This window comes from Artemia franciscana, chromosome 20, assembly GCF_032884065.1.
Source record: "Artemia franciscana chromosome 20, ASM3288406v1, whole genome shotgun sequence".
NCBI classification, from domain to species: Eukaryota; Metazoa; Arthropoda; class Branchiopoda; order Anostraca; family Artemiidae; genus Artemia; species Artemia franciscana.
In genome coordinates this window covers 34,285,938-34,300,562 of record NC_088882.1, presented here as the reverse complement: position 1 = coordinate 34,300,562, position 14,625 = coordinate 34,285,938, and the positions used below count along the sequence as shown (strand labels likewise).

Below are 14,625 nucleotides of genomic sequence, written 5' to 3'. Positions count from 1 at the left end.
TGTTCGTTTTAAGTTTTAATGTCGCTCCTTACTTTCATTTCAAGAAACTTGTTTTTTGTATTTAATTTCTGAAAGTTTTGGAATTAATGCATGTCTGATTTTGGCTCTCCGTACATAAATTATTAAAATGAAATTTGCATATTAATTCTTTTTTGGCTAAATGGCTTTCTCTTAGTTTTGATCAGACGATTTTGAGGAATATGGGGTGGGGAAGGAGGCCTAGTTGCCCTCCAATTTTTCGGTTACTTAAAAAGGCAACAAGAACTTTTAATTTTTAACGAACGTTTTTATTAGTAAAAAATATACGTAGCTAAGGAATTAACATAGGAAACAAACTTTTATATTCTTATATTTTTGATTATATATATATAAAGGGGTTTGTCCCCTCGTTAATACCTCGCTCTTCACACTAAATCTTAAGTTTTGTCCCAATTCTTTAAGAATGACCCCTGAATCAGAAAGGCCGTAGAATAAATAGTTGAAATTACTAAAAATAATTTAGCACAAAGAGCGAAGTATTTATCTCCTCCTAAATACCTCGCTCTCTTTGCTAAAGTATTTTTAGAACCCCTCATATGCGTAATAATGTTTTATATTCGTTTTAAGTTTTAATGCTTCTCCTTACTTTCAATTGAAAAAAAAACTTTTTCATGTTTTTATTTTCATTGTTTTCTTTTAATAGTAATGCTAGAAAATCCTGCGCCTTTTCATTGAAATTCTCTTCTCCCATGAAATATTCCTCCAAGGAAAGATCCTCCCATATAGCCCCCTCCCCTGAACCCCACATCCAAACCAAAAAAAAAATTCCCCTGAAAACGTAGGTATATTTCCAAATAAACTTTACTGCATGTAAACATTGGTCAAAATTTGTAACTTGTAGCCCCTCCCCCAGGGATTGTGGGGTGTAAGTCATCCCCAAAGACATAGTTATTATGATTTTCGACTATGCGGAACAAAATGGCTATCTCAAAATTTAGATCCGTTGACTTTGGGATAAGTTGAGCGTGGGAGGGGGCCTAGGTGCCCTCCAATTTTTTTGGTCACTTAAAAAGGGCACTAGAACTTTTCATTTTCGTTAGAACGAGCCCTCTTGCAATGCTCTAGGACCAATTGGTCGATACGATGACCTCTGGGAAAAAAAAAACAACAAATAAACACGCACCCGTGATTTGTCTTCTGGCAAAAATACTAAACCCACATTTTTGTAGATTGGATCTTGAAATTTTTTCTATAGGGTTCTCTGATACGCTGAATGCGTTGGTGTGATTTTCATTAAGATCCTATGACTTTTGGGGGGTGTTTCCCCCTATTTTCCAAAACAAGGCAAATCTTCTCAGGCTCGTAACTTTTGATGACAAAGACTAAATTTCATGAAACTTATATATTTAAAATCAGCTTAAAAAATCTGATTCTTTTCATATATCTTTTAGCATCAAAATTCCGTTTTTTAGAGTTTCGTTTACTATTGAGTCGGTTTGCTCCTTACTACAGTTCGTTACCACGAACTGTTTGAAACAGTTTTATTTATACAAACAATCATAGTTTAGAATAAAAATTCCAACTAAATGGCGCTAGTACTTGCGAAAACAAGAAAAAAGAAAAAAAACACGAGACTCTAACTTATTAAGCACTGACCTGTAAAAAGGAGCAAACGAATTGGCAAAATGGTAAAATTGGCAAAATGGTTTGTTCTTGGAGTAGGTGATTCCAATCTCACTTCGTTAGCTGACCTTGTGCTTATTTTATTCCTCATAAATGGTGGCAGAACCTCTCTATGTTATTATTAACTTTTTATTATTATTATTATTATATTTCTGTATTATTATTATTATTATTATCTCTATTTAATTATTAAATATTGTAGATTGGTAATACAGGGATGAAAGATGAAGATTTAACTGAGAATATATTTTCCGTCGTAAGGGAGCTGAATGATAAATATCCTGGCAGTTTCAGTAATATTAGAAGTCTGTTTCTTCACACACATGGATCACTTAGTATTCCGCTGTATGTCAGTTTAGGTAAGGTACCTTTTTTACCAAATTTTATCTGGGCGAAAGGCTAGGGGATTTTGGGCCTATCTAAATTTGGTTTTGTTTTATGGATGAATGTCAGAATCCAATTTCTGTCACATTTCCGTTAGGGTACTTTGGGCATATCAAAATTTGCTTCTGTTTTTTGGCTGAACGTCGCAATCCAATTTCTGTCATATTTGCGTCTGAGAATTCTGGGCATATAAAGTTTGGTATTAATTTTTGATTGAACGTCACAATTCAACTTTTTTTTTTTTTTTTTTTTTTTTTTTTTTTTGAAAGTCATGATTCAACTTCTGTCACATTTGTGTCAGGAAATTTTGCGCTTATCAAAATTTGGTTGTTTTTGGATAAGCGTCACAATTCAGCAAAATGAGAAAAAAAGAGATATACAATGTACGAAACTACGCCCAGATCAGGTATTAAGACCATTCATGGATGGTTTATGCCCTCTATTTATATGAGGTAGTTTTCTAAACATGCTTCAATTACATTTACTGATCAGGTAATGTCAACTGCCACTGGTATTGAACACTGCCACCGGGTATTGAATGCTTAAAAAATTGCTTGTCATTAATGGCTCCTCAAGTAAGATCAAAAGCTCCTGAGCTATTTGAAGAAAATTCTTCTTACAGCTGCTTAATTCTGATTACTCGCTAGATTCTAGAACTACGAGATGTGAAGCTGCTGTTCGGCAACTACCCTGTCAAAAATCGCTTCTGGCTGTATCCAAAGAGTATTGGTAATTCATAAGAATGGATACTGGCACTAGTGTAAAAAAAAATCAACAGCGCCATCTAGCGCCTGGCGAAATTTGGCATTTTAAGCCTAATTAATTAGCCATGATTTGCCCTCATCAAACCTAGGCCTAGTAATATGTACTGCGCCTAATTATGTCAACAAGGCAATCAGGCCCAAAGAGCATGGGAAACAATGAGTTTTCAATATTATTTGGTTAGGCCTTTACCAATTATCCTGCTCGACCTGAATTTTTTCTACTTATTTAAAGACAGAATGATTTCGCCAGCCACAACGCTGTGTTTGGCGCTAGTAGTTTTCAACTCCTATCTTTCCATGTTAAATCGCCAAAGTTTCCACTCTTATAGTTTCCCATGCTCTTTGGCTGTATCCTGAAAGGTATTGACGCATCACTGGCAGGCTTTACAAACGACCTTCTTGACTTTTCAAGCTTTTTGACTTCTTTTGAATATAACCTAAAAATTTTGGGGTTAGGATATGATGAAATTAGGTTGAATTCTAACGTGACAAAACGTGAAATGCTTTTATTTAATTGGAATATTTCTTCTCGACTGGAAATCCAATAAAGGTCTTATTTGTCATGTCACCTGAGTCAATCGTATATCTGGATTTGCTGAGTAGTGGAGCAATACAACGCACATAAACGCTGACAGTGATGCATAATGAGAAGAAAATTTGTTCTGCCTTTGGGGCTGTAATAATTTTTTTGACGGAGGGGGGGGGGGGGGGGGGTAAAAAAATCTTCAAAAACGCATAAAAACTTGTTTATGTTAATTTTATATTTTTAAGAGTCGGCCAAACATTTTGGGGGAGGGAGTGGGGGTTCATACCCGCTTTCTAGAGATATAATTAGAGAAAGGCTGAGGTGGCTAGGGTACATTGTGTGGATAAAGAATGATAGATTGCCAAAGATTGTCCTTTTCGGTCAACCATCTATGGCTAAATAAAAAGCAGCTCGTCCTCAGTTGCGGTGGGAGGATGTCGTAAGGGAAGGTTAAAGGGAAATGGGAACTCCCTTGGAGGATGTAAAGTAGGGAGCTTTTTATTGTAGCGCTGAAGAAAGGAAGACTTTCCCAGAATAAAATTTCCCGGTTTTAGAATATTTGGCCAATAAAAATCCACTGTTTCTATTGGCCTTAAAAAATTCTATTCTCGATCTTTATTTCTTTAATTTTTATTCCTTGTTTTGGCAGGCCAATGTTGTTTGAGAAATAATCTTCTTAAAATCTATTAACATTAATTTAATATTAACGTTACGTTAGTATTAACGTTACGTTAATAATTAACCTTAATATTATCTATTAACGTTACTTGAGCTTACCGTCGTTTGCCCGAATATGGGACACCGTTGCAACAACAAAAATCTGAGCATGAATTCGCCTTTTCACATTCCTGACGGAAACTGAAGCTCCACAAAAAACGCAGAAAAAGGAATATAGAAACCAAATGAAGATAATTTTAAACCTGCTAAAAAAAGAACAAAAGCAAAATGACAAGTGAAAAAAAGGAAGAAATAAAGACAGAAATAAACGGGAAAAAATTCTAACTTTTTTAGGTAAACCTCACCAAATCAGAGGTGTGACTGAAATAAAAGCAAACTAAACAAAGACGACTATTTCAAGAATATTTTGAAGATTAGAAACTATTAAGGATTAGATAAACTACTTAAGGAGTAAAATTATTTTAAAGATTAAAAACTATTAAGGATTAGACAAACTATTTTAAGGAGTAAAAACTATTTTAAAGATTAAATACAATTAAGAATTACATAAACTATATTAAGGAGTAAAAAATATTCAAAAGATCAAAACCATTAAGGATTAGACAAACTATTTAAAGGAGTAGAAAATATTATAAAGATTAAATACAATTAAGGATTTTAGATAAACTATTTTAAGAAGTAAAAACTATTTTAAAGATTAAAAACTATTAAGGAATAGATAAGCTATTTTGAGGATTAAAAATAATTTTAAAGATTAAAAATTATTAAGGATTAGATAACCTACTTTAAGGAATAAAACTATTTTAAAGATTAAAAACTATTATAGGATTAGACCAACTATTTAAGGAGTAAAAAGTATAATAAAGATTAAATGCAATTAAGGATTTTAGATAAACTATTTTAAGGAGTAAAAACTATTTTAAAGATTAAAACTATTAAGGATTAGATAAACTATGCTAAGAAGTAAAAACTATTTTAAAGATTAAAAACTTTTGAGGATTAAAAACAATTTTAAAGATTAAAAATTATAAAGGATTAGATAAACTATATTAAGGAGTAAAAAATTTTTTTTAAAGATTAAAAACTATTTTAATGATTACAAACTATTAAGGATTAGATAAACTATTGTAGGATTCTCCTAAGGTATACTGCTGTCTGTATATTGATTCGATTTGAAAAGGCTAGTTTACTTTGTTTGAAAATGTAAAAGAATGTCAGGCGAATTTTTTTCCATTAAGAAACTGAACCCCTTAGCCACACTTAATTTCCTTCTCAATATACGCCACAGTCAGCGCTCGTAAATGTTTTAAAGTTTTACTGTGCAGCAGACCCAGGTATGCCATCGACTTAGAGGGTATGACCAATTTATGACCTTAGTTGGATTTCGGGTTGTGAAGAAGCAATTTAATTAAATAAAAGTATTGCAAAAACTCAACGTAATTCTTGTAGCACAGTGGATTGATTTCTGCTTATAGAAGTTTTGAAAAAAAACTTCTTCTTATTATAATTAAACAAACCTGATCATCACCCTTGTGCTGGTGTAGGGGAAACGATGAGGCTTTCCAATCTGGAGGACTCAGTTTCAAACCCTCAAAGCACAACATTTTTGTCATCGGGTGTTGACAAAAGCCTAACAAAAATAAATGTGTATCTTATAATAATTGGCTCAGTCCATAGACTCTACAGAAAAAATGTAAAGAAATTATTTAAATTAAAAATGTCTATAGCACTGGTTCCCAACCGATTTGGGCCGTGCCAAATCTAGACACTTCTAAATCCTGATGCTCCCTTGTGATATTTAAATTTTGTTGCTCAAAAATGTATTTGTATTCACTTGAAGGAAGTTGATTTTTGCTGATAGAAGGCCCAAGGTTCAATTCTTGCTGCAGCAGGCCTGTGTGACAAGCTTGTTACTTTTAAAAGGACTTGTTACTTTTGTCCCTTTAAAAAAGACCCAGCAACTGAAACGTTGATTCGGCGCCCTATGCGTGAACAATGGCTCTGAATCACCTTTATTCTTCAACTTAATTCAATCATATTCTTATTCCAGACTTTTAAAGTTAGATTCCAAGGAAGTAAAAGGCCTTGGAAAGTTAAGAAGGGATACAGAGATACGTCAATAGGATTTGTCAGTGTTTATAAGGATACGTTTAGGAGCCACTTTCGACTGATCAGTTGATATTCTGTTGACAAACAGATCTAGTGGTGATATGGCTCCCTGATTAATAGCTTTGTTCACCATAGCACACCTGTGGCTTAGTTGAACAGGCAGTTTAAAGCCATTCGTGGGCTGTATTTTCATGAATGATCAAAAGTTGGTCTATGGCTAAAGGTCGGGAAATTTTAGGTATATGTGTAATTGATTTTGTTCTGTAAAATTGTCAAACCGAGTCAAGGCCTTTTTTTTTTTTTTTTTTTTTTTTTTTTTTTTTTTTTTTTTTTTTTTTTTTTTTTTTTTTTTTTTTTTTTAATTGATTGAAAATTTATCTGCGCCTAAAGGCCAAAAAACTGATTATATCTGAATTCGATATAGTTTGATTAAATTCTCAAGCAGAACCGACATCATCCTTCTGTGGCAAAAGGTGTGGGCATATATATATTTATTCTTAAAAAATAGGATGATACCCAAGAACACGTAACTCAGAAGTTTAGTATAGCTCCAAATACCCTCTATTGGTGGTATAATCTACATCACCCAAATTTAACAATTGAAAAACTTCTTAGCATATGATAGAACTAATCTTTTAGTTCTAATGTACGAATCAGTATTGTTTAAAGTTTGAAAAATAAATCATAATCAAATGTTTTGATTATAAATCTTTAAACATGCATAAATTTCCGCATACAAGGGAACAAATTTCGTATCAGATCCTTTTGAGGGCCGTGCCGTATATATTTTGGCTGTCTTATTTTTGTATCTTTTCAATATTAGCATTTCCACTTATGATAATTTTAGTTTTATAGAAGAGGTAGCATTACTGTTAATTTAATTTTATTTTTCATTTCTCTTTCTTTTTTCAGAATTTATTGTGTTTATTGTTGCTGGTTTTTTTTTATTTGATTAACATAACATAACTGATAAACATAACTTTGATAAACATAACTGATACGAATCAGTTATGTTTAAAGTTTGAAAAATAAATCATAATTTTATGTTTTGATTATAGATCTTTAAACATGCATAAATTTCCGCATACAAGGGAACAAATTTCGTATCAGATCCTTTTGAGGGCCGTGCCGTATATATTTTGGCTGTCTTATTTTTGTACCCTTTCAATATTAGCATTTCCACTTAATGATAATTTTAGTTTTATAGAAGAGGTAGCATTTCTGTTAATTTAATTTTATTTTTCATTTCTCTTTCTTTTTTCAGAAGTAATTGTGTTTATTATTGCTTTTTTTATTTGAAATGCCTTTTTGTTGTTTTTTCTTTTTTTGTTTCATTTTTCATACTTTGTCATTGTAATTGTTGTATTCAGCGGGTTCTTATGTATAATAGTAATAATAATAATCATATAGGAAAAACATGTCTATCAGACAAACCCTGCTTCCTGTTTTTACATTCAGGTGAAAACTGGATAAACTTTGTATACCCCTTCAGTATTCGAAGTTTTTCTTAATGGTGGTTTTACGTAATGACTTTTGGATTGACAGGAAAAAAAATTCAATTTGGGAAGACAAAAAATTATAAGTTTTCAAATATAAACATAAGCAAACGTTTTGGTTATAAATAAAAAAGCACATGTGTGCCTTTGATCCACATAAAAAAAATAATAATAATAAAATGTTACGTACCATGCTCCTTTAAAGCTCGGGCACTAAATATTTTGGCCCTCTTATGTCACAAAGCCTGAAATTTGGTCTGAATATGGCCAAAATACCGCCCAAATCAAATTATGAGATAACTGTATATTGTGATCAACAGTTTCTTCTTTGTCAAAATGTCATTTTACTAAGTTGTTTTTAGTAAGTGTTTTTCTACCCTTTTAAAGCCTAAAAAATGTGCTTCTATTTATTTCACTATTTTTTTGCAGACTGTATTATATTATAGTCAATCATTTTTTGTCAAACTATCCTGGGACCAATCTAACTTCAAAACAAAATTTCATTAGTGGAAAATAGATGAAATAGAGATATTTGGGACCGAGTTGGGGCCGTATACATTCCTCTCACTCTTCTTTCACGCTTCACTGAATGTTAAGATTTATTCCTTTTAAATGATCTTTAGACAGCTCTCTATGATGTTCCAGTGTCACGTGACGAAGAAAAAAAGAGGACACATTAGCGCTTCCTATGTAAACAGTAATTTTCCTTTTTGTTCTCTGTGCGGGTCTTTAAGTTTACTATATGGGGTTTTCCCTAATGTAATTCCGTTGGCGTACTTAGTGTTTCGATCCAATGCCATTTTTCAGGGGTTTCAAAAATTGTTTTCAAAAAACACATGGTATACAAATGCTGCAAATGGTAATTTTTTCCCTTAGATAATTTTTGTTAAAAAGCGTTTTTAAATTTATGGTTACTTTAGACCGTAGTTCCTTCTTTACTAGGTTGTCACGATTTCCTTCCCAGTCCTTGTTTCAAAGCTTCCTTTCTATAAGTTTAAGATGCTGAAAGTTAAATTAATTAAATAGTTGATGGAATGGAGTTGATATAGATTTTTTTTTCAGTGCCTAGCTCTAAGGTTAAAAACCTTTTTGTTCTATGTGAGGGGCTGTAAGATTACTAAATGGGGTTTTCCCTAAAGTAATTCCAATGGCGTACTTAGCATTTCGACCCAGTGCCATTTTTTCAGGGGTTTCAAAATTATTTTCAAAAAAACACATGGTATACAAAGGCTACAAATGGTGATTTTTTCCCATTAGGTAATTTTTGTTAAAAAGCATTTTTAAGTTTATGGTTACTTTAGGCCGTAGTTCCTTCTTTACTAGGTTGTCACGATTTCAGTGCCTTGCTTTTTTTTTCAGTGCCTTGCTCTATGGTTAAAAACCTTTTTGTTCTATGTGAGGAGCTGTAAGTTTACTAAATGGGGTTTTCCGTAATGTAATTCCATTGGCGTACTTAGCGTTCGGTCCAACGCCCTTTTGTTCAGGGGTTTCGAAATTGCTTTAAAAAAAACTGTATTATTAAGACAAATCAAAATAGTAGTTATCATTCTTGAAACAGCTACGAATGGTATTTTTTTCCATTAGATATTCTTTTAAACGCGTTTTTAAATTTATGGTTACTTCAGGACGTACTTCCTTCTTTACTAGGTCGTCACGATTTCCTCCCCAACCCTTGTTTGAATATCCATCCTTTCTATAGGTTTAAGACGCTGGAAGTTAAATTAATTAAACAGTTGATGGAATGAAGTTGGTATATAGGTTTTTTTTTCAGTGCCTCGCTCTATGGTTAAAAACCTGCAACTTGAATCCAAAATCAAGCAGAGTACAGTTGTTGGTGATGTTAGTACATTGCCACCAGGTAAGATGGTTGCAATTGAGCCAACTGGTACTGTAAGGGTCCTAAAAAATCCCTTTTACAAACCTACGGCCTTTGATCGTGGAGAGCTGTTCACCCCTGAACAGGAAGAAGAAAAAAATGATGAAGACGAAGATGATGAAGAGGAAAGAATCAGACTAAAGAAGAAACGTAGGACAAGTAAGGGAGCAGTAAAGCCTGGAAACGATAAAGTTAAAGTAAACACAAGTATTGGAGAGGAGCCAAAAGAAGAAATAGATTTGAATTTAGATGAAAGTGATGCTGAAGTAGACCTTGAGGAAGAGAAATATATAAGTGCTATGATGAGAAGGAAAGGGGAAGAGCCATCAACAGAAGAAGAGGAGGAAAAAGAACCCATAAAAGCAAAGGAACAGCTACCTAACAGAAAGAAGAAACAAGTAGTTAAAAAACAGAAGATGCAGACATCTAAAAAAGAAGAAAAGAACAAGAAAAAGTCTCTGAATAAGAATAAAAAATCCTGAATTCGTTTTTGGCTGGAATTAAACGTGTTCCCATTAAAGTTTAAAATTTTAGCCACATTAGGGATTTTTTGCGTTAATATTCTTAGCCATGTTAAGTTTGTTCTGACCACTTGTTTGTGATTTTGCAAGCAAACTGTTTCCATTGAAGACACGACAAACCAAGTTTGTGTCTACATTCCGAATGGATTCAAGAAAGGCCAATTTGCATTAGACAACCTTGATTGCCAATTAAATTTATTCCATTTCATTTTCATACTTATATTATGTGCCTAAGCACATTTACGTTTTTTTCCAAGGTTTGTTCCAAGTCACCCAAAGTGATAAAAAAAAATTATTTGCTGTTTGTGATTTTTGCAATACAAACACCACTTGTTGGTGATTAGTCCCCTGAAATTTAATGTGATTTAGGAGAATTGACATTAGATATAATTTTTGAGGAATCCTGTTGCTTCAAAATCCATTAACATCCATGTGGTTCCAAGCACTATTTGTAAAAACCTAGTTTATTAAGTGCTAAAACTTTTTTTATATACTCATTCTTATCAGTGATAAAAGAAATTTCTTTAAAGTGAAGTGACACATACACTACTTTTGGTATGTATATATCAAACAGTTCGTGGTAACGAACTGTAGTAAGGAGCGACCCGGCTCAATAGTAACCAAAACTCTAAAAAATGGAATTTTTGTACCAATAGCTACATCAAAAGAATCGCATTTTAATGCTGATTTTAAATATACAAGTTTCATCAAGTTTAGTCTTACCCATCAAAAGTTACGAGCCTGAGAAAATTTGCGTTATTTTAGAAAATAGGGGGAAACACCCCCTAAAAGTCATAGAATCTTAACAAAAATCACACCATCAGATTCAGCGTATCAAAGAACCCTCTGAAGAAGTTTCAGTTCAGAAGTTCAAATCAAAACATGCATTGATTCAAAAACGTTTAGAAATTAAATAAAAAAAAAAACAAGTTTTTTTAACTGAAAGTAAGGAGCGACATTAAAACTTAAAACGAACAGAAATTACTTCGTATATGAAAGGGGCTGCTTCCTCATCAACGCCCCGCTCTTTACGCTAAAGTTTTTTACTGTTTTAAAAAGAAGAATTGAGAGAGTCAAACTTTAGCGTAAAGAGCGGGGCGTTGATGAGGAAGCAGCCCCTTTCATATACGAAGTAATTTCTGTTCGTTTTAAGTTTTAATGTCGCTCCTTACTTTCAGTTAAAAAAACTTGTTTTATATATATATATATATATATATATATATATATATATATATATATATATATATATATATATATATATATATATATATATATATATATCTATATATATAAAAATAAGTTGTCTGTGGATCTGTGGATCGTGGATCAGGTGACGTCATGTTTCGGCTGACGTCATGAAATTAGTTGCCATCATTTTTGCTTTGACGATGCTTAGTATATTGTAAAACACATTAATTTGGTTAATAATATACCATTTAAAACACCAAAATGAACATGCTGGAGTAGTCACTCGATGAGAGAGGGTGTCAGAACGGAGAATGAAGGTCCCAGGTTCAAATCCTGGTTAGGCTAAAAAAGGTAAAAAACTAAAAACTAAAAAAAAACTGAAAAAACTAAAAAAAGGCAAAAACTACAAAAAAAACTAAAAAAGCTAAAAAACTAAAAAAACTAAAAAACTAAAAAAACTAAAAACTAAAAAAAAACTTAAAAAAAAGAAAAAACTGAAAAATAGAAGAGAAAAAGAAAACTAATAAAATTAAGAATAAAAATAAAAAAAAATAAAAAAGATAAAAACTAAAAAAAAAAGTAAAAAGAAAAAACGAAAAAAAAACTAAAAAAGCTAAAAAAAGGTAAAAACCAATAAAAAAACTAAAAAGAAAAAAAGGAAAAAAACTAAAAAAAATTTTCATCTAAAAAACTAAAAAAGGTAAAAACTAAAAGAACTAAAAAAGAAAAAAAAAACTAAAAAAGGAAAAAAACTGAAAAATAAAGGAGAAAAAGAAAACTAAAAAAATAAAAATAAAAAAACTAAAAAGATAAAAACTTCAAAAAAAACTAAAAGAAAAAAACTAAAAAACCTAAAAAAAGGTCAAAACCAATAAAAAAGAACTAAAAGGGGAACACTGGGACACAAATGACGACCGGGATACTGGGAATATAAATGACGACCGGGACACAGGGAATGTTCAATTAGCAATCACCATCAACAAAGCTCAAGGGCAATCATTAGAATCATGAGGTATAGATCTGAATATGGATTGTTTTTCCCATGGACAATTATATGTTGCATGTTCAAGAGTCGGTAAACCTGACAATCTAAATAAATGACGACACTCAAAGAGAAAGCGACCGGGACAAAAGGAATGTTCGATTAGCAATCAACAAAGCACCGGGACACAGGGAGTATAAATGACGACGACCGGGACACAGGGACATAACTACAAAGGGGACGCCGGGGTGCACAGGGGGATATATAAATGACGATGGCGACTCAGGGAATGGTCGATTAGCAATCACCATCAACAAAGCTCAAGGGCAATCATTAGAATCATGAGGTATAGATCTGAATACGGATTGTTTTCCCATGGACCATTATATGTTGCATGTTCAAGAGTCGGTAAACCTGACAATCTATTTATATGCACAGACAATGGGACAGCAAAGAATGTTGTATATTCGCAAGTTTTACGTAGTTAAAAACATATATATATATATATATATATATATATATATATATATATATATATATATATATATATATATATATATATATATATATATATATATATATATATATATATATATATATATATATATATATATATATATATATCTATATTCACAGGTGGGACATAGGGAAACAACTACAATGGCGCGTAACGACTTACGCGCGTGGGGGGGCGCGAAGCGCCCCCACCAACTAGGTGTTGGGGTGGCGCGAAGCGCCACCCCAACAGCTAGTATATATATATATATATATATATATATATATATATAGATATATATATATATATATATATATATATATATATATATATATATATATATATATCATGAAAAGAGAAATCACCAATGCAACAGCACAAACACAAAAAAAAAAGAGACAGAAGGAGAAAAGGAAGACTGTTTTCCTAAATTAGTGATTAATATAGACCAGCACTTGAATGAGGCCTTAAACCTACTCATCCATACAATCACATAGGTCAAACAGCATAGCCATACACAATCAACCATAAAGAATAATCCATGGACAGGCAGTCATGTCGTCAATAAGTATAAGTCGTCATTTACCACATGTAACCGTAAAAAAACCGAAAAATGTTAAGTTTATTTATTTGTTCTCTAAGAGCCTAAAAAATAATATTGCATTTTGAACTATTTTATCCACGTTTTTGTTAAGGAGCATGCCTTTTACTACTAGCCTTTGCGTGTAAAATTTCCGTAGTTTTTTCGTTGTTTTGGCCTGTGCAAAATGCCTCTGAGAAATATTTATATCCAGAAACATACTTCTAAATGGCTTCAGAACTTCACCATTTGATTAAGAGGGTACAGTATCCGTGGATGGTAAGTTTAACTAAAAATAGTAAAAATGCAGGGAAACGAGACGGCTGAACTTTTCAAGACGGTAAAAATTACATGTTAAAAACTCGAAGAAGCGTAAGAACGATCAATTTAACTTAGTAATTAACTTAGATTATTTTTTTTTTCGTGGTGCGATGAACGCTCGATTCATTATTTAGGAGAAGAAAGGAACTACAGACAAAAAGAGAGTTTAGTTGTAAAAATGTTGTGATTCAAAAACCTTTTTTTTATCGTTCACCAGCTTAAATCCCCCTCCCCCAATTTTTGTTCGACTCGTATAAATTTAACAAAAATACATATAAACCAATTTATTATGTTTTTTTAGAAATTTTTTTGTGAACTTGTATTTAAGAACTTGCATTTGATGCAATTTCTGAGTTAAAGTAAAACGGTTCAAAATAGGGATGAAACCTTTTAATTGACAGTGAATAGGTATAAAAATTATTTAACTGGATATTTCGGACACATATACAGTGTTCATCATCAGCAGTAAAACTGTGAAAGCAGTAGTTTTACTGCTGATGATGAATGCTGTATATGTGTTCGAAATATCGAGTTAAATAATTTTTATATCTATTCACTGTCAATTAAAAGGTTTCATCCCTATTTTGAGCTATTTTAATTTCGTCATTCAAAGGCAGTGTGGTCTTCAAAGTTATCTAAATTTCTGAGCTTAGTATTGTTTGGAACCAATTAAGTTTTAAAAGATTTATTTCCCCAGAAAAAAGAATAGTGTAATTGGCTTAAGAAAATAAACCAACGGAATAAAAGTACGCTTTAATTTGGAAACAGTGTAAGCTGAAACTTTTATTTGGCCTTAGGCAAAACATGCATCCTTTTTTACCCCATAATTCTCGCATGTGTTAGTATTTTTGAGCTTCAAGGTAGGAGAAGGGGACTAATGATCCTGATGTGCCACCCTCTTTCATACCCCCATGCATTTAAGACTCAAAGTGATCGGTGGGCAAATACTCCCCCACACACACACACACACACCTCGTACTTTCCCAAAATGCATCTGATTGAAATTTTGAGATGGCAATTTGTAGTCGTAGAAACTTCGAAA

The 14,625-nt window shown here is 32.2% G+C and overlaps 1 protein-coding gene across 3 annotated transcripts in view; it reads left to right on the top strand.

Annotated features, from left to right (window-relative positions):
* Positions 1-10,015, top strand: part of LOC136040170 (uncharacterized) — a 101,347-nt gene extending 91,332 nt beyond the window's left edge. For all 3 annotated transcript variants that reach the window (XM_065724302.1, XM_065724300.1, XM_065724299.1), the window contains 2 exons: positions 1,865-2,021; positions 9,391-10,015. In XM_065724302.1, the coding sequence (XP_065580374.1) occupies positions 1,865-2,021; positions 9,391-9,977 (744 nt within the window). In that variant the 3' untranslated portion in view covers positions 9,978-10,015. The remainder of the gene's footprint in view (positions 1-1,864; positions 2,022-9,390) is intronic.
* The last annotated feature ends 4,610 nt before the right edge of the window (positions 10,016-14,625 follow it).